The sequence below is a fragment of the Protomyctophum parallelum genome (genome assembly GCF_964188405.1).
Source record: "Protomyctophum parallelum genome assembly, chromosome: 19".
In the NCBI taxonomy this organism is placed as follows: Eukaryota; Metazoa; Chordata; class Actinopteri; order Myctophiformes; family Myctophidae; genus Protomyctophum; species Protomyctophum parallelum.
In genome coordinates, this window is record NC_139717.1 from 33,734,295 (window position 1) to 33,755,891 (window position 21,597).

Genomic DNA, 21,597 nt, shown 5'->3' on the forward strand with positions numbered 1-21,597 from the left:
CCTGGGGAACTACAACCCGCATTTCGCGCTGCAGGCTGCAGCACTTCTTTATGTACTAAAGAAATGCAGGCATCGGTTTCACACACACAATTACATTAAAATCTTCGCAGTCTTGGCGTAATGCCGGATTTTTGTATTTTATTTTAAACGTACTTTTAAAGCTCCAGCACAGAGACCTGCGCCTGTCAAAATGAGACACTTGCCCTCTCATCTCCTCATAACTTTGTTATAAACGTTATCCGTAATAGGTCGCTCAAAAGTAGCCGATCTACAAGCTCACAAGGCATAGTGTCAGGCGTCAGCAACGAAGCGTAAACTTAAGCTTGTACATCGGCTCGCGACGCCGTCGTACGACGAATTAGAAATCATATTTTTTGTTATGGTTTCTCGGAGTAGGAGTTATGACTGTAAATCTAAAACCAGCGCTGAAAACAATAATAGCCTACATTTAAATGGCGGAATTGTATGTTTTCGTCTTGGAAGTTAAGTGCGTATCATCCTTTTCGAGTTCTATAATCATTACAACTTCATTATTATATCATATCACCCAAATGTGGAACCATATACTTTGATTGAATACCTTTATCTATTTATTTAACACATTTTATAAACACACAGTGTCCAAAAGCACACCAGGACAGGCAAATTACGCAAAAACATATAGAGTATCATAAAGCGTGTTGATCTATGACTCTATGATAGAAGAACAAAATGTAACGCTGGGGAGATGCATCGTCACGTGACCAACGCCCCTTCCCTTCCAGAGTTTGACAGCTCCGCGGACGAATCACGCTCGTCCTGGGCCAGGTCCGGACGCTGTGATTGGTCGAACGGCGCGCCGTGGTGTCGGTGCTGCTGAATAAAACCAGTGCGCTCCGCTCATTCAGTGCTCTACACAGTATGGCCGGCGATATTAGCTAGCACTCGCTAACGGTATTCTCTGTAAAAAGGGAAGACGGTAAAAAAAGAACCAAGACATTAACACCTGGATTGCTTAAAAGGACATTGAGTCAATAAATTATACCGATCAAGCAAAGGACTAAGTCGACCAACGTCCCCCCTCCCCTTCAACGTTTTTTAATTTTCTGTTTTGTTGGTGTCTGTTGTCTCACGATGGAAGAGAACGGTGCACACTTCTTCGAGGGGACTGAGAAGCTGCTGGAGGTGTGGTTCTCCCGGCAAGATGAGACCAAAGGCACCGGGGACCTCCGCACCATCCCGAGGTTTGTGTCTGTCTGTCTGTGTGTGGCACTGTGGCTGCCGTGTTTCTGAACTCCCTTGAGCGATCGGGTAGAGTAGACCGTAGACAGGTCGACTGTTAAAGGGGTTATTTATGTATTATATACTTTAGCTCGACAAAAAACATGCTGTCGCCTGCCGTCAGACCCGATCACGTCGGCAAGCCACACCGTCGCACGTAGTAGGGAAGTCCGAATCGCTTTAATGAACGACGCTTCTTGATCACCTCTAGACAGCCGCACAAACTGCAGCTCCTCCTCACTCAGTGCGACCTGTCAGACGACGCGTTGGAATAAGAAACTCACAAGTCACAACGAACGTTATTAACTATTTGTTCAGAGCCCTTGCCCTTTCCCCCCTGGTCATTTTATCATTATGCATCGTTTTAATGAACCCCGTCGGGGCCCTGGCGCCAGAACACGTCGTCACTGCTGTTAAAAATGGCCACTTCATCGTCCCCCCCCCAACACATTGGCACTTGCGGAGTCATTCATTCTTCCCCCGTCATTTTCTTCCCAGCGTCAGGTCGAAAATAGCAAGCTACGAACTCAACAACGTTGAGCTTCAAGATCTGCTATTTTCGACGAGCGTCACAGTCTGAAATACAATGATTATTATGCAGTAGTTGAGTAACGCTGTGTAATAGCCTATGTAATAAGTGGGGAGAGAGATACAATCACAACTGACAGGTGTGCTGGTCTGGTGGTAGCATTATGAGTTACTATGATGAGGATGAGGCCTCGGCTCAGTCGCATCATGGATCTTTTTGGGCACAAGTCACTGTCTCCCCCTTTAAGTTATCATGCGCACACGCGCGTGGAAATAGCACGTCAATCTGTAATGGGCTCTCGTGTGTATGATCGCTAATATTCATGTCTGACTGACGGTCATACTGGTCAGACAATTCGTGTGTTTTTGCTTGAATGTGACGTTTTAACGTCAGTAGGGCTGCTTTCTGTGGAAAGCTAAAGGGGGTCCATAGTTTGGTGCGTCATGAGGTGGCCTAGGACTAGGAGGCCGTGTTCTTACAAAGATGGCCCGGCGGCAGACAACAAGCATGTGGTAGCCTGGTAGGTAGGTAGACGGTGACCGGACCGCGTGCTCTAGCTGGCTTCTAGCCATTCCTTATGCGGCATTTGCTATTCTGGATGGGCACCGGGACAAGATTTATAACCTCTGCGGCACTCGGAGATCACACAGCCGCATGAAACAGCCACATTTGACGCAGCTTTTTAACGCGAACGACGCCTTCAGAGCCTCTGCGTCTCCAGTCGGCCAAGGGCCAACGTCACGAATGAATGGAGACGTGAACTGGCTACACGCAGTTAGTAAATACATGAACTGAGGATTGAGGAATTTACTATAGAGATGTTATAACCAGTGTGTGGTTCAGCTGCATGGTTTGACAGACAGCGATTACTTTTCTGACTGTAGCTCATCATACTACGATAGCATTACATTAGGTAAATTTATTACCACGTGGGACATACTGTTGCAGTTGGGCTAGTCACGTTTCCCAGCACCCAGCCTTCTCCACCCACTTCATGTGATTGGTCCCGGGCTCCCTCTCTTACGTATGATTGCCTTGGAACCACTACTGTGATGCATTCTAGGAAATGCTGTAGACACCTTCTCATCAAGATAGTGTTTGTCACAACACATTTCCAGCATCAATCATCGAACATTAGGCTATATAAATACACTTTAAGCCAAGCAGACATGAATGGTTGTCAGCAACACTGGTGGCTTTGAATGGGCTGAAGTTGAACTCAATTTCAATTTGCTGGAAGAAACAATACACTTTTGTTGGTTAGAGAATACTTTAGTTTTGAATCCTTGGTGTGAAATGAGGTGGAGAAACTTGGAGGTGTGGTGTCATACAGTAAATAGTTCACAGACGATGCTGCAGCAGCTGATTGAAAATAAGTCAGAGCAATGGCTAATTATTATTACCGGTAGTCACTACAGCCTAGCCGGTGCTGTGTGTCTAAATTGCAAGCAGGTATTCTGTTTGAAACTGCATGATCCACGACCTATTTTAGCTCCTCTCTATGCATGTGGCAATGTCCCAAGTCCTTTTAATTAGTCCAGTGCACGAAAATCCAGAGTTTCTCAGTTGTTAGCCCGATCACAAAGGCTATAGTTTAAGACCGGTGTGTGTGTGTGGGCCTGGCGAGTGCATGGCGACTGGCATTAATTTACTGCCGTGAGGGAAGATTAACGGCTCAAGAGAGACGCTGTCAGTGGATCAGGCCGGCGCTGGACGCCTGCCAATGTCCAAATAAGTCCACAAGGGCATCTGATTCACAAATCTGGACTTCACTTCACTCGCTCCACTAGCTTCTCTCTATGCAGGGTTCAGGGAGCAGCATAGTGTTGAATAAGCCTAAATATAAGCCTAATTATTTACACTTTGGTGAATGTTATTACAGCTGTGTGACCTTCACCTGTGTCTCGTGACCCCCCCCCCCCAACACACACATCACCACCCTTTCTTGCCTTACTAACCTTTCTATTACTCCAGTTTACCCAAATAAATAAACTTGACCAAGAGGCAAGAGCTGTTACTCAGACATGTGTTTGCTCAGCACATGTTCTTGTCTTGGTTTTGAAGGGAGCTGCTCTCCTGCCATTCATCTGCCCTCCCCCTTTTACATCCATCTTCTCTGGGAAAGTTGACACTGCCGAAGGACCAGAAATAGCCTCAGTTGTCCAACCCCAGTGTCTATTTCACACTGAAATGGGAGCTTACCCATGTCTCCGATGACAGGGTCTCTTTAGGTATGAAGCTGGCATGTTGCGACATCTCTTGTGATGTCACTGCGCAGGAAGTACAGTGACCCAGCTTTGGCTGTGGGTTGCAGTCAAGTTCAAACTTGTTATTCCTGAAAAGTTTGTGTAGTAGTTTTAAATAAACAAAGCACACATACCTCCGTTCTAGAGTCACTCTTGAATGCACCGATGGCACTGTGGCTGCTTGCATCTGTAGGATTAATTAAATTATAATTTAACTATGGTAATAAGAGGTGATACTTTAGTAGTTTATCAGAAGGCTATTTATTTAGGCTCCTTTCAAAATGCAACATTATTCAACTTGATAGATAAAGGTGAAAAGTCTAATAAAAGTGTACTTTAAATGACATTGATTAAAATACAATCTTATTGATTATTTACCAAATGTCAACACAATTTGAAACATTGTAATATTATTATAATGAAAATGCATGCAACACCAGTAAGCTATTCAGCATATTCAGATATTTTTATTTATTTTGAAGCTAACTGTTGACATCCCTACTATATTGCAGCACAATTTGTGTTTTAGCTGTTAAAGCTGCTATAAGCAATAAATATTTTTTTTCTTTTTGGTATTCAGACAGCCAGCAATGGGTAAAACGCTCTGAAAATAAATGTAGTCTCTGTGACGCATCTAGGGGCCGCAATCTGCATTCAAAGATTTTCCTAGAAGCTTTGTCATTTGTCGATTTTGCCTGTCTACTTCCTGATTGGTTAGTCATTTCGACCGGGTTTCTTCCGACCAATGACAAGGCTTCTAGGGACATCAGATTGTGGCCCCTAGATGCGTCACAGAGATTAAATGTTTTTGGGGGCTGTCTGAATACCAAGAAAAACATAAATTAATAATAACATTATTATTCTTTACATATTATTGCTCATAGCTACTTTAATAATTAATTTAAAAAAGTATTGTTTCATATCTGTTTATTTTGGATTATATTCAGAACCAAATGTGAGAAAACACTGACAGAAAACACTGTATCCTTCAAATTAAAAGATTATTATTATTAACTGATTTGTGGTTTTCTGGTGGGGGAATTGGTTATGTGGCATGATAGGATAGTTTATGTTGTGATGTTATGAACTTATGAGTAACTCATTGTATAGAAGCTTTACAGTCAAGAAGTTGAAACTTGAAAAATCTTTACATGGCTTGCCTTATCACATGAATGGGCTATTCTTAAATGTGTGGTTTGTTTATCATTGTGATCCACCATCTTGTATCTGGTCTGTCACCTATCTGCAGAGCTTGAAAGTGGCTTGGCATCTTGTCAGTGAGTCCTAGCTGGCACTTTAGAAGGTATCAAATCTCAGTTCAGTCATTCTTTTTTAAATTCTACTTAGTCAGTAAGAAATATTATATTTGTGTGTTAAGAATTGTGAATCTATTTGCTGTTTTAACGAGAACATTTCATAGCTTGTATTGCTGCTTTTTAGGAAAGGCTTTTGAGGAATGTACCCGATGCCTGGAGAGACGTTTCGAAAGGATTCTTAACCGGGCACTCTCACATTTTGCACTCGAAAGCGCACAAAGCTTGCTTTTTTTAAATATGGACCACTAGAAGGGGCGGTTGATTCATGCAGCCCTGTACCATCTCGCAGGGGGGCGGGGTGGGGTTGTGCAATACTCCCTACTGGTAAATTCCCATTGAGCGGTGTGCTCTTCACTCTTCTCTACCAGTCTCTGCTCCATAATGGACGTTCCGCATGCGCTTTCCTGCTCGCTTGGGCTGCCCCTCCAAGGTTGTAGTGGGAATGTGACGCGGTTGCCTCAACACTGCAGCTGTCCTTGAGTACCGAGTGCTGGAGGGAGGGGTGCTGAAAGAGATAGATAGTGAGGGAGAAGCCTGCCCGTTGTTTAGCAGAAAGCTATGTTGTCTACGCCAGTCTGCCTTCAGTGCTCTACCAAGCGATGAATACCAGGGATCTAAAACGGGACCCAAAGCCTAAATCCACAATATCCTGCAGATTTTCTGCCCAGTTGCAGTTCCCTTTTATTGCAGCACAACTCGGACTGAAGTGTTTGTTTTGCCTATGAAAGCAAAGGCAATCAATGTGAGAGACTCGATTGTAGCCTTTTTTCCTTTTCCCAGAGAATATAGTAAAGTAGTGTAAGATTTGCACTCGCCCACGAAATTGGAAATGGAAGTTAATTTACTGTATATTTGTAGTTTGCTGGTATCTGATAAGCCCGTTCCAGCACATCCTCATGTACTGGAACTTTACATCCTCTTGTTAATAATAAGGAATTAATAACGAGGAATGCACTTTGGGTTTACTTTCATTTGAATAATCATGCTCAAGATGGTTCACATTCCTAACTGGCTCTAGAATCTAGATCATTTAATGACATCATCATCATTGTAAACAAGACATTTTTATTTCCTTGTTTGGGCATTTTTGTTGGATAATCCCACAGAGCACTAGACTATAGGTATGTTTGTGTAATTCTGTAATACACTATATCCCTTCCCCTCTCTCTTTCTTGTTTCAGGTTTGAGTGGGACAAACTTTTGGAGAATGTGCATTGTTTGATCATAAGTGTGACAAAAACTGACAAGCAGGAAGCTTATATACTCAGGTGAGTTCAGCATACTCTCTTACTTCCTTTCCCTTCCTGTTCAGCAGATTACAAAGGTTTAGACAGTAATCTGTTTGTAGTGTCCACTCCAGCACCATGACGAGTTGGAACCATCCCATCCTCGGACAGGTGTAGATAGTATGTTTGGAAGGGCTAAATGGCTGTGGTTCTCTTATAGTTTAGATGCACAACAATAACATTATATTCAAATCCTCCAGTATCCCAAATTGGCCAATCAGGGTTGTCAGACAACAATACCAGTGCGATGTGCCATAGGAAGCCCCCTCACCACCCTTTCCTTCCATCTGGTTCCAAAAGTGTCTACTGGCTTATGACATGCTAAGCAGTTTAAACTGTCTGACAGTTGGGTGTCCAGTGTACATGACGGAGCATTAAGCAGACACAAGGTGAATCCAGGTCATGGCAGCTATTTTCACTGTCACGTCATGGTTACTCTAAATAGATGGCGTGTGTTAGTCAACACTTCATTGTGATGCTCTAGTCTAGTAGTCTGTGCCTGTTATGACATTGTATTGGATTAGACAATTACCCTGGCATACCCCGTAGGCTCACACATAGCAAGTATAGGTTTAGTATCACCCGTTGCCTGACCAGTGACATAGACTGTCTTCATCTTTAGATTTTCTAGATAAAATGAAAGGGACTTAACTGCCCAATATCCTTACAAAGACCCAGTAGTTTTCACAAACTCGACCAGTCGTAGTACAGACTCTCTGAGTAATTATGGTCAAATTAGTTAGTTTAACTACTCTAATCTCAAGGCACACCTGTATTCATATCCGAATGCCTAATAAAAGGTTTAGCCACACACTCCATTTCATACTTTAAAAATGTCCAAAGTACCAAAAATAGACTAATCTATAAGCTGACAATGCATCACATCTTGACGCTTTGTGAGTTTGTGATATTTTCATTATTTTAGACATTTTAAAATAACTATTTTCCCCTAGGGTAGGTACCCTAGGGTAGGTACCCTCACAAAAAACATGCAGTAATCCTGGTCTCTAAATTACCTCTCCCTGGCCAGCCGGGCGCCTGATGCAGGGGAAAGGAACTGGTCGGAATAACGTGTTCCTTCCACACGCTACGTCCGGCCAGAGAAACTCTCCCCTGTCAGGTGAAAAGAAGCAGCTTGGACTCCTCATGCATAGAAGGAAGCATGAGGCCAGTCCGCTGCCCTCCCAGGTTTTCAGAGGAAGTGTAGCGCCCAGGATTACATTAGATAAGCAACACTGGGTGAAAAAATGGGTTGCAAAAATCGTGGGGTAAAAAAATAACTATTTATGTTACATACATTTATGTTTGCACAAAGTACTGAAATCGTAAATTAATTAGTGCAATGATAATATTGCAATGATAATATATGTGGTTTCCACAAAATCCCAAGACGCACCTGGACATGTGACATGTGACATGTCCAGGTGTACCGTGGGATTTTGTCTCTCACGACTCACGACTCTCACGACTGGAACTACTGGTCTAATTGTTCCGTCTTCCTGCCTTGTTCCTCTGTTTGTCCTCCACAGTGAGAGTAGCATGTTTGTCTCCAAGAGACGTTTCATTTTGAAGACATGCGGAACCACCCTCTTACTGCAAGCACTGGTGCCTCTGCTGGAACTCGCCAGGGAGTATTGTGGCTTTGATGCCATCGAGGTGAGAGGAGAGCAATTATTTTTTACATCACACATATAGATACATTTACCAGCAATATCATATTGATCAGTGCTTTCTTGTGTATTTTTATTTTTAAAACATCCCAGCTTTCCCCCTGCTCCCTACCTACCCACCCACAAAAACTAAAAAAGGAAATAAAAAATAAAATAAAAAGGACAGTAAAGGGAAGGAAAATAAAGTGAAAAGAGAGAAAAAGGAGAGAAAAAAGAAAGAGAAAAGGAGTGCACAGCATGTTGACTCAACCTCAAATGGTGCATGGAATGCGCCACATGAGTTGTGATCCAGGATAGAGGAGAGAATCTAGCATGTAATCCATATGCACATAGTTAAATAATCAGTGTTAATTTAACATGATGGACCTCATGTGTCCACTTGATTCTATCTTTAACTACTTAAACCATATACTTAATTTGACATCAATGGGCAAACATTAGCCAAAATGGCCTACAAGCTCGTGACGTGACAATGTGAAACGTTTTGTGTTTGTAGATGTTCAACTGTTATGACAGAACCATAACATCCCAGAATGGGCATGCAAGGGTTAATGTGGTTAAACTCTGAGTTAAATCAATAATGAGGATTTTACTTTGCAGAGCCATTACAACATGTTTGCAGATAAACACACTTTACTAGGTTTGCATAAAAATAGATTATCCTAATAAATTTTTTTTAGATTGCAATGAGTAAAATATATTTAGTTCTTATCTGGACTGGTCAATAGTCTTTGAAACAAACTTCTCTTCAAACATCCATATATTGTGACTATTTTAAATTGCAATGGGCATTTTATTTTCCTCAACAGAATTTCTTCTATTCTCGCAAGAACTTCATGAAGCCCATCCATCAGGAATTTCCTCATCGAAACTTCCAAGAGGAAGTGGAATTTCTCAGCCAGATTTTCCCAAGTAAGTAATACCTGAGTAAATACTAGCAAATGTTTTTAAATGTCCAATGACACGCCCCAGAAAATGTCTTTATGATAGTGTACATCACTGAAAACGCAGCAGGTTAGGCTAGCAGGTTAGGCTAGTAATTTAGATAGCAGATTTGCGTTCGTACTGGCTAAATATGGCATTAAAAATCACACCTGTGTGAAGTGAGGAGTGCTAATATATTAAAGTCTGACTCTAACTCATGTTGATTAGGTCATGTAATGGTGAAAACAAACGGTGCCAACACAAACATTAAATCCTCTTTATTGTTAATGGCATTTAATGTTTGTGTTAGGGACAAGATGATGTAAATTTTCCCTTCATTGTCAATGGCGTTTTTAAAACAAACATTGAACTAAAAACAAACATTAGACCTGTATATAGCTAGCGCCCCTCAAAAATATTAATTTCTATCCAATATCTTAGTAACAATGCAATTGACTTGCTGTGTTTTTAGGGTAACCTTTGCATAATCACAATATCACATTGGCAGGGAAATGTTTATCTCGGGGGGCAGGAGGAGTCGTATCAATACAGTAGGGATAAATACAATATGCCCCCAGACTGCTGTGTGACTTCATCATAACATGTACATGAACAGTATCATAATGATATTTTCGGGCCGTGTCATGCCTCCTTTACGCTACAGTCCAGGACATATTCTAACCATTCTGTATGGTAAAGTTAGAGTATGTTAATACAATTTACCTAGCACATCTGCAGTGGTTGGAGGGGTCTCCCTACTCCCTACTCCATTGCAAACTTTCAATCAGTAAAGTTATCTGAAGCACCAGATTGGATCTTAGATGCCAATGCCATCTTTATTGTATTTCTACTTCTGTGACCGCGGACAGTAAAGATCAGAGTAAAGGTCAGTTTCTCAACCCATCTATGAAGGTCAAAATGACCTTCATCACATTTGTGATGACTGCTATGGCCATTTTTAGCCCAAGGAGTGTTTTCACATGAGTGTTTTCACATTAACAAGTTGTTAATGCTGGCCATATGGATTTGCTCTCACGAATTTTGCCTGCATTTTTGTGAGGGGCATGGGGGCTGAATTAGTTGTTTAACCTTCATAGAACATAAATCCACTGAGAAACGGACCTTTGCTCTCCGGTCACTAAGTATCAGATATTACCCAATGATACTGGAAAGGAATTGGTCCTCTTCCTTACTCCCTTTGCAGGTCTTACCAATTATACTAATTATTAGGGCTCTGTTCCATGCTGGTCAAAGTCATGTTGGCTCACTGGAAAGACTCTGCTACACCAGCGAGGTTCAGGGACCCTCATCGTTCCTTGAGGGGGTTCCAAATTCCCCCTTACAGGTGTGTAACTCTGAGAGTGTACAAATGGACTCTCATAGTTATGCAGGTCCTTGAAATTAAAACATTTGAGAACCACTGTGCTACACTAAATAGAACAGAGCCTTCATGGCTGCTGTCCATAGAGCCCCCGAGAGAGAAACACAGACATAACACTTTTTTGAGGGGCCTCCTATATACAGCTTTTGTCCCCTCATGTCTCATATTTGCCATTGACAATGAAAGGAGAAATTAAGTCATTTGTGCCTCAAATATGACGGAAATTTGTGGCAACACAAACATTAAATGCCATTGACAATGAAGGGAAAATGTACGTCATATGTAGACGAGCAAATCAGCTAACCAATCACATGAATTCAGTTCTTAATGAGATGATGTATAATGATAAGGGCGCCCCTCACTTCACACAGGTGTGATTTATTTTCCCCAATGCATATTAGATTTGTATTTCTAGTCTTGCATGTTTCAAGTGTGACAGGACTAAGAGTGACAGAATGTGTTATGTGACTCAGCAACGCAGCACAAGCTGTGCTGTGCATCACATGCCTGGGCCGCCGTGAGCTCATGAACATGGGAACAAACATGACGACTGACATGAGTGTCCATCATTTTTCCCTCTCCAGATGGAGCAGCCTACTGTATGGGCCGTCTGAACTCTGACTGCTGGTAAGACACATGACAGACACATTTGAGTTTGCCTATGTACAGTGCGACTGTATCTATGTTATCTATCTTAATCTAGCTAATAATTTTAGTTTGGCCAAACTTTTAAGACGGAAACATTACCGTGCATGGTGCAGAAATTTGAGGATGGAATAATTACCATGCATGGCGGAGAAATTGCCGCTGTGATTGACTGATCAGGTGTGCCACGGTGGATGCCTGTTATATATATACTTAGTTTAGACAGTTTTTGGTTTAGACTAGTCATTGGTTAGACCAGTCATTAGTCCTACAACTACAACCTATCTCAAACCCTCACCCTAAACCTAACCTCCCACGGGGCAGCACACCGAAACCTAACCTTAACCCATGTCTAACCAATGACTAGTCTAAACTAAGTATGCACCCCCTACATATATATATATAAGTGGCTCAGAAATGGCTACGAAATGTGTAGGTTAATGTATCTATTAACCTACTCAAGTAGGTTTTACTGACAGAGGAAAGATGATGGAGGACAGATAACGGACACTCCTTCACCTGGGTGGAATGTACTCACAATACACTGGAATGTACTCACAATACACTATAACGGACACTCCTTCACTTGGGTGGAATGTACTCACAATACACTCATATCATATCCCAAAACGGGTATGGCATAGTACTAATACAGTTTGAGTTGTATAAATATTGACACTATACATAACATGACGGATGTATAGTAGTCAATAATAACTATTATTTTCCTCTAGGTACCTGTTCACCCTGGACTTGCCAGAGTTCTGGGAGAACAAGCATGCAGATCAGACACTGGAAGTTCTGATGAGTGACCTTGACCCAGCGATCATGGACCAGTTCTACATGAAAGATGGTGTTTCTGCAAATGATGTCACTCGTGTAAGTCTCCCAACATGCCCCTGCAACTTAACACATTGACTGTGAGTCCCACGAGTTTTGGCCAAAAGGCTCAGACTGCCAAACGCGACACAACCTTTGTTTTGTTTTTACACTGGAGGCCGCTCTTCGCTATCCTATGGTCTTTGGTTGGTTTCGGTGGTTCTCGGGAGACCTCATGACGCGTCGATCACAAAAAAGAAGCTTTCCCAACCCTGTAGGAGCCAGTGGAAAAACCCCACACAATGCATTCCTATGGAAAACAGTGTGCCTCGCTCGCTCTACACCAGAGCCTGTAGCATTCAAACCAATTGTCGCGTATGGATCATGATTATTTTCCGATTCTAGGACACGCGTGCGGGTCATTTGAGGGAACCCGTGCGCGGAATGGAGCGACGCAGACTATTCGATGATTTTTCAAAGGTTAGTGAAAAACTCTTAAGAACTGGCAGGCAACAGGATAGAAGATGTTTTAATTCTGGCAGTCAAAGTGGCCCACTGGCCCCTCCATAGGCTCAAGGAGGGGGGAGAGGGGGGGGGGCAACAAAAAAGCAACAACACTACCAAACTGAAAAACTTTAACAAAGAGAATATGCCCCAAGTATAATTAACGTATGTATTTTTGTTCTCAAAAAATCTCAGTGTGCACTGTGCAGCATTACGGAATAGAGATAAGGCGAACATGACGTCCTGCACAAATTAGTGACTCATTTTAACATTGCGATTACAACATTAGCAGCAAAATGTAATGGTGTTCAAGCATTTAGTGATGTCTCAAAACATGAGACGACGGGACTTCACATATCTATAACTGAATAGTAGTTCAGACCTTCAGTTAAATCTATCTCAAACGCTAGGAGGCACAGACTATTTACTGTGCACTTTTTACTCTTTGAACACTAGAAAACAGATGTTCAAGACTACATGTTGTCATTGGCAATGTAATTAGTGCCCTTAAGAAGTAATGGATACTGGCAAAAACATCAGCTGTGCACATGTTCAAAAGCGTGTCAAATTTAGCTCCCTTGCGTTCTTTGATAGCAAGGTGGGTCCAAAATGAAGCAAGCTCCTGTTCTTTAACTGTTGCACCAAAAACCTGCCAGGGGAGTAAAGGTGATGGCCCAGACCCCCACCCCATAAAGACAAAGGTAGGTGAGGGTCGCTCTACAGAATGGGAACAGTGGTGATTGGCTGCGTTGTCAGGGTGTTTCTGTCTTTCTTTTACGGTCATTGTTTTTCAAAGGCAGGCGAGATCACGCTTGGGGAGGCAACGCCTCCCTTGCCTCTATGGGCCCAATAGTCAAGGGGGCCCTCTAGAACACGGTTTCCCAAACAGTGGGCCGGGACCCATTTTTATGGGTATAAGTAAATAATATCTCTTTATCTTTTGTTTTGTACATTTTGTTTGAATTTTTACTTTTTTCAAAAGATTTTCATGAATAAAATGTAAGAAATTAGAACGCCCCCTGCACCTTCTGTATACTGTACAACTGGTTGTATCATCTAAAAACGAGATGATACATCTAAAGGGGATTTATCCTTTCAATAAAGGCACATTATCACTATTTAAAATCCTGCCAGGTACAGTAGGCTACTTAATAAATCACACAGAGTTCTCTCGCTTTGATCACCCAATTCACAGCTCTGCCAAACTCAAAGTACAATAATAATGCCTGTCAATCACATTGGACTTGTGCTTGAAGGACAACGTTTCTTTTCTCCCGTGAAACTCTATCAAAGTACAATAATAGTGCCTGTCAATCACCTGACTTGTGCTTGAAGGGCCTAAAGTAAACTGGAATGGAAATATACATTATTTGGTACAGTACATTGTTTGTTTAGTATACATTGTGTCTGTCTGCTTTTGGTTAATTGTTTTATTTGCTTAAAGTGGCTATGACATGCAAAAAAGGGGGTAATATTGTGTGAAATTTTTGGGAATGCAAATCTAACCAATTAACTGTATGCCTTGTATCTACTGTATGTCACTCGGATTGTCAGCACTAGATTCTTGCATATAAAAAATATATTTCCCCACAAATATCTTTAATAGCTTTACCAACATTGTTCATGTGAAATAGTTTGTTTATGCTTATTTATTATTTATTATTATGAGTATCACTATTTAGCGCCAGGGTTCCCGGTGGTTGCATTCTGGGAAAAGGCATGTCAAGAAGGGGGAATTACCGGGAGAATGCTGGGGCTGGCGCAGTCACAAACTTGATTATAATATCCCCCACCAAATCTTTTAGTTGCACTAATATTGTTCATGTGAAGTAGTTTGTTTTTATGCTTCTTCATCGAAATGATAGAAACCTCCATAGTTGCATGGGTGTCCGGTCTCTGACCGTCTGTCTCCGAGGGAGGGCTCTGTGAGAGCAGCCACTGAGGCTCACATTCTGACGGCTTCAACCCAGCAGAGTGGACATGACCAGGACGATAAATCATCATAATGATAATTACAGTGAATAAGCATAAACAAACTAGTTCACATGAACGATGTTGTGGTAACTAAGGTATTTGAAGAGGGATATATATTTTAGCCCTGGCCTCTGGTTCTCTCAGCCTGCTATTCAACGGTTGCTTTTAGCCAGGGTTTAGATGGTCTCAGTGGGGACCCAGGGGCTTGGTGGCTGGGATACCACGGGACTCTAATGTGAAATTGCCATTATGCAACAGTTACCCTAACAAAACAAACACCTCAACTCAAGTTCATTGTAACTAAGATATTTTACAGGGAAGGTGCGAGCGAACAACGCTCAGACAGCGATATCACACGAAGAATTGTCCCAATATGGAGCATCGGCCATTGCTTTGCGACGTAGCCTGAACCAATCAAATAACCAATAAATAGTAGCGTGTAGATCTCAACCAATAAATGTGTTTGCGGGGCCGCGAAATCTCGCTCAAATAGAGGCTGCGAGCGAATATAGGAGGGGTGGACGACGTCCCTGCACGGCACGTTGTCACTTGCGGTACGTCAGGACAGTATGTTTATGAGATTTCCTTGTTCGCTCGCTAGCGTCGCTGGCAGTGCGGATGAGGTGTAAAACAGAAACACTTTTGGAGAGCACGTGTGAGTGAATTGCATGTATTCTTCTTTCAGATGAGTGGAATACGTGACCTGATTCCAGGTTCTGTGATTGATGCCACAATGTTCAACCCTTGTGGATACTCAATGAATGGAATGAAGACTGACGTAAGTTACTATAGTAACCTTTGACTAATGTCCTCTTTCCAGTGTAATATCTATGGGTGCAACATAATTTCAAAATATCAAAAAAATAGCACATTTACAAGCTCACAATAGAGCTCAGTTTCATTGTAGAGCGGCTATTTTACATAATTCTTTCTGCATGTTGTATAAAATAGGGCTTATGTCATGCTTTGCTTATGGCAAATATCATCATATATATACAGTATATAAGAAACGTGCTTACGGTGATTTGATTAACACTTAACGGTGTGTTCCAAAAGTATGTGTATTGACATTCAATATGTAACTCTGGAGTATTTGTGTACATGCACCACCTCTCTTTATTCACTGTCCTGTTTTGATAAAGCAGAAGAGTTATCAGGTGTCCATCATTGTTCCGTTTTCCTTGATTGCTGGCATCTGTTTGAAGTCAAGTTTTCTGTAATGTGATTGGATCCAGCAGGGAACGTACTGGACCATCCACATCACTCCAGAGCCAGAGTTCTCTTACGTCAGCTTCGAAACCAATCTCTCCCAGACGTCCTACGATGATTTGATCAGGAAGGTGGTGGACATCTTCAAGCCAGGAAAATTTGTGACTACACTTTTTGTGAATCAGGTATGTTGAACTTACGATCAAGGGCTTGGGGGTATTTATATACACTACGTTGGAATGTCTTGGTGCATGAGCGGCCAGTAAGGACAACGTAGACAGACAAACGTTTGCGGATCCAATTATGAGGGCACTACTTGAAGCTATATAGTGAAAGTTAAATGACCATAGTATCACAACATTAGGAAACACCTGTGACATACAGTATAGCCATGCTTTCATGCACGCTTTAAATAAAAGTGAAGTGCTTGTCATGTAACAGCCTTTTTATTGTCTCTTTTTCTCTTCTTCCATCAGAGTTCCAAGTGTCGCAGTGTCTTTTCTTCCGCCCAGAAACTCGAGGGCTACAAACGCCTCGACCGCCAGTTGGCCCAATTCAATGATTACAATTTCGTCTTTACAAGTTACGCCAAGAACCGCCAGCAAAACCAGCAGAGCTGAGCTGTCCAGAATGAAGAAGAAACGTAAAAAGAAAGTCATCGGCCATGTGTGGGGGTGTCCCCCCTATGCTCTGCTTTCTTCCCCGACGGAGAGGCTACTCCTCCCCCTTCCCCTCCACAATTGTTGTCGTTGTTTAGGATCTCTTGGCACAGAAGAGGCCGCCCCGGCCCGTAGTTTAACTTTCAGTTTGAATTGTATGCATTGTTGTACCTTAGGACTCTTGCATGAAAGCTCGTTTCTCTGTTTAGATATTCTAGCTCACTCTTGCTGTGATCTTGAAGTGCATGTAGAGGAATTAAACATGCTCTGTTTCAGGCTGTCCACCCGTGCCCATTGCAGTGGTCCCTTCCTGCAGGTTTCCCCCCTCATTCCTCACAGACAAGGCTTTCGCCCTCACTAGGCCAGGGGCCCTGGCATGCTCAGATGAGTCCACGTCTTCTATTTATTGAGGTTTTTATTTTTCATTTTTTTATTGAGCTCAACCCCCATCCCCTGTCAGTCAACTACCATCAACTGTGTCTGTCAACATCACATACCTTATAATGTCCAATTTAATAATTTTATATTATTTGCTATTTATGTGTGCATTTTAACAATTCACAACCTGTACAGGTGAGGCCAAGAATATTATTTTGGTATGAAAAGGGAGGACTACTGTTTTTGTCTCAAGTTGAGTGTTTTAGAATCGGTTAAAGTTAATAACAATAACCTTCATTCACAGCAAGTTAACAAGTTCTTTACAATTACAAAATAGATCTATAAAATCCAACCCGACTGTTTAAAAGGTCAAATACATAAAATTAATTAAACATATGCAATTTCAAAGGAATTTGTGTTTCATACACACACAAGGATCCTTTCTATTCCTTGTTGATTTAGATTATTCTGCAAAAAGTTATGTTGATCTTAAAGAACACATTTTTTTCTTTTTATATACCGGTATATATTTTTTAGAAAGAACACATTTCATGGATTTCTCATGAAAGAAATCTGTAACTACATCCTCATGATTATTGTTGCACTATTGAGATGAAAAGCTCAAGGCTTCTTACTGGTCAGTGTCATTTTGGGTGCTCCTGGCAGTGGACTGCACTGGAGCCAATAGAATTCCTTATTTGGCTATTCATTATTTGGGCTTTGAAGCCAAGCTATAATCTAGTCTGACACACCCCTGCTCGGTCAGCCATGGGTCTACACCTCGACAATCATCTAGGCCATTTGAATGTCTCAGTACATTTATAGTTTAATGCCCAGTAATGGAATCCATAATTAATTTGCGTATCCAGAATGGGTCTGGGTGAACGTGCACTTAGGGTTCCCTTTATATTTGCTTTGTAAAGTCTAATATAATGTATTAGGCTTATAATATACTGTACATACACAGCATATTATACTGTTGCTTGCCAAAAATAAATTTGTACTACAATGTATAAATTAAGCTTAATAACGCTGTAAATGGGAACCTTCTAGGGGTTTTATCCCGGCCACACTCCCCACAAACCCTCTAAATACTCACATAGATTTATTAAATGGGGGGAGCACTTTGAGTCCCAACTGAATGTAGTGCAGCCAGCTACAAATGGGCTGTCCTACCTGTTGAATGTAGAGGTCTCTAGAGAAGAGCTTTAGCTGTGAATGTATGACTCGAGGAGACCCAGTTTCCCCACCCCTTCCGCCCCCACACCATGTAGCTATGGTGTACAGGTCAGGACAATGCCCTCTGCCGTCCAGCATGGCAGCCATTGTTCCATGGTCCCAACAGAGTCACCCCCCACCCACCACCCCCGCAACAAAGTCAGACTGTCAGCTGGTCCTAGAATCGTGATATGACAAGAGTAGCCCTACTGGCTGCACCACTGGGGCTTTGAATGGGAAATAATGAATCAGACACTTTGCTTACTGCAGCGCTTGCCCAGCAAAGCCTTTTTTCTTTTTTGAAACAATATACATCCTCTCTCTCCCTTTCCCCACCATACAGAAATCGGTAAGCACACAATAGAGGCCCACCAATCTGAGCATGCCAGGGTGATCCCGGATCATTCCGCACATAACTGTTGCATAAACTGCCATTTTATTAATTTTGTGCGCAGACATTTCTTTCTGCAGTGAATTGGTCCAAATGTGGCTCCCTAGCAGTTTTATTTATTTATCTTTTTCTTCTTCTTTCTTTCTTTTTTTCCCCTTTTCTTTTTTTGTTCTATCAATGCCCTTTGTTCAGTGAGGGGAAACATCCTGTGACACTATGGTGCATGTGACTACTAGTGCTGTATTGCTTGACAGTGTAGTGTGCTACCGTCTCTTCCTCCTGTGTAAGTAAGGTCTGTGTACCTCACCCTCTTTTTTGTTTGTTTGTTTTTTGGGTTTTTTATACTGGCTAATACTCAGTTGGAACCGCCACATCCTGATACAGGTTTTAATGGACTGGTGGGGATACTTCCTTTTTGAGTGGTTGGGTTCATTTGTCTAATCACATTTTGTATTCCTTAAGCTTGATTTACACTTAGTTGAGCTGGGTCTCATACCGAAAATAGCAGATCTACAAGCTCTGCGATGCACTGTGATGCATTGTGGGCTTGTAGACCGGCAATTTTCATGTGCGAAACTGGTCCGCAACTAACTATAAATCAGGCACAGTGCTGAAGCTTGAGCATTTTTGTAATTCTGTTGCCAGACATGTAGCAGTTATATGGGGAGGGTTGCCTTTTGATTAATAGCTGAATTATCATTGGCATTTGTATGCTTTCTACCAGAAAATGCAGACTTGGTTTGAATCTGTGTGCGCAGCTAGAGTTACAGGACCTTGCCCTGCCTTCAGCACACGTGGATTACTTTCATCCTCAATTTTGGGAACTAAATATCACATTTATTGGGATGGCACCTATAACAGTAAATTGTGTATTGGATCACTTAAGGCGTATTTGAAAACTATGCAGAAAATGACAGTGGACCATTAGTTAAATGAACAATTCGTGCAAATACTCCAAGTGAAATTGACAATTGGAATTGCTTGCCCTCCAGTATGTCTGTCGTGGCTTTTTTGGAGTGTTTTTTTATTTTATTTATTTGTTTGTTTGTTTTTTGTTTTGTTTTTTTGCCAGAGGACCAATTTTTAGTTGGAGTCCTTACCTGAAATATCTTTACCTTTAAGTGATCTGCCACAATTGTCATAGGTTCTTTATGTTCATCACGTTACATTTTTAGCTTTTTGTTTAGTTTTTTCACAATCCTTTTTTTGGGGGGTGGGGGGGACTATGTACTACTTAGGTTTGACAACCTTGTGTAGTAGGTAGTCCTATTGGTATGAATCATTTTCCTTTTTATACTAAAAACTGAAATGCATTTTATGCTGTTCGATGGTAAAGTTTTTACAAAAACATTTTGTAAGGAATGCATTTTTGCTGCGGACCAATCTTTCTTTTTTCTTTGTCCAACTGTTTTCTTTTTCTTTCTGTTGTAAAACCAGTGTTCAACACTAATTAGTTAAGGGGTGACATGTTGAAAGCGAACTCGATCACGTGGCTCTATTCTTCTTCTTTTTTTTCTCCTTTTATTTTCTTTTTTTTTAACCACTGGAGCCCTATTGTCAAATGTTCAAATATTTTCAAAACATTTTCTAATTTGAAAATGTTTTGAAAATGTTCACCAATAAGGACATACGCCAGGGTTGAAGTGGGTAATCTTGCCTTACCTATTGAATCCAATGGGAAAGGAAAGCGAAAAGCCTCCCCTGAGTGAGAGGGAGCAATTGCAGGAAGTATCAGGATGTACGGAAGGGAAACTTTGCTGTTCTAATTCTTTCTTTTTGCTATTCTTTGAATGGTCAAGATGTGCTAATTTTATCTGTACTATGAGCTTGATGCTTCAATAATTATAATAAAAAATGCTCGCTTATCTGTATTGTCTTGTCTTTTTGTTACTTCCATGATACAAACTAGTACGCACACGAGGGAGCAAAAATACCAACTCATGGTGCTTGTCATGTTTAAAAACAACAGACACATTAAAAAGAGGCAAAGCCATTTAAAAACATTAAAAAGTATAGAGGAGGCAACATTGGTTAAATGTGCTGATGCATTCAAAGTGCAATATAGATACAGTAGTATTCAACATGTTTTAATGATATGGATTAAAGAGAGGGAACCATGTATTGATTTATTTGGATAAGCTGACATAGGCCTATATATCACATTAAAATTCTGTGATTTTTCACAATTGAAAACCAAATGGAATGTAAAAGTCAGCAGTGGTATATAATCTGTACATACTATTATGCTGTTTTACATTTTTCATGCACACCTCATACCATCATTGGCACACTGCAGCAAATGAGACATGAAATTGTTATGAACTGCGGTATAGAAGGTATTGTACTAAGTGGACCGAGCAAACTAAGCACTTGATTGTGCCAGTAGAACAACTTGTCTGGCATATATGTGTGTGTGTGTGTGTGTGTGTGTGTGTGTGTGTGTGTGTGCGCGTGTGACATGAATCTTTTTTCCCGGTATGAGGTTTCCACCCGACAGATCATCAAAAATGTAGTACTGGATATTTTTCAATCATATAAAACCAATATTGAGGATACAGTAAATGAAGAATACTGTATATTAGTCGACATAGAACACATTTTGGTGCTTGAAGGAGCTGTATGTATATGCATGTGCACTTTGCACTGCAGTATAAAGTATGCCAGAATCATCATGACAATCTTAATTTTTAATATATTATTTATTTTATATATATATTGTAAATATACATAGGTTGACAAAGTGGACATAGCTAGCTAATGTTCTGGACACTTAATTTTATATTGTGAAAACGTCCATAGATATGATTCTGTTTGTTTACCAACATCTATTTGTGGGGCAGCCACAAATAGCCAGCTGAATGTGTAAAGGCTGTCTGGAAAACAGCTCACATGCACTGATGCTCTGGGCTGTCTGCATGACCCTCTGCAATGATTTTCACATGAGGGCACAGGCACAGTCAGGCAGTGATGCAACTAGTCGGGATGCCTTTATTATGGAGCACAGATCCTATTATGGGCTGAAAGTAAGCTGTATAAGTATAACTACATTTATACAAGTCATTTGCAATACTTCACCTACAGGGTGCTTCATATGCCTATGTATTTTGAAAGGACATTTCATTCTTATTGTAGCATCACTGTTAAGTAGGTTATGGAGTGTCAGAATTCTTCCAGTTTTCAGGGAATGA

At 41.3% G+C, this 21,597-nt stretch overlaps 1 protein-coding gene across 4 annotated transcripts; it reads left to right on the top strand.

Annotated features, from left to right (window-relative positions):
- Positions 1 to 909: 909 nt before the first annotated feature.
- On the top strand, positions 910 to 20,274 carry amd1 (adenosylmethionine decarboxylase 1). 4 transcript variants are annotated; one of them, XM_083790808.1, is made up of 10 exons: positions 910 to 1,223; positions 6,533 to 6,619; positions 8,167 to 8,293; positions 9,117 to 9,219; positions 11,197 to 11,239; positions 11,992 to 12,136; positions 12,482 to 12,556; positions 15,240 to 15,332; positions 15,790 to 15,948; positions 16,240 to 20,274. In XM_083790808.1, the coding sequence occupies exons 1-10, from the start codon at positions 1,114 to 1,116 to the stop codon at positions 16,381 to 16,383; spliced, it is 1,086 nt and encodes a 361-aa protein (XP_083646934.1). In that variant the 5' UTR covers positions 910 to 1,113; the 3' UTR covers positions 16,384 to 20,274. The 4 variants fall into 4 exon arrangements, with proteins under 4 accessions (XP_083646934.1, XP_083646935.1, XP_083646936.1 ...); XM_083790809.1 differs by having other exon boundaries at positions 15,793 to 15,948; XM_083790810.1 differs by lacking the exon at positions 12,482 to 12,556.
- Positions 20,275 to 21,597: the final 1,323 nt, after the last annotated feature.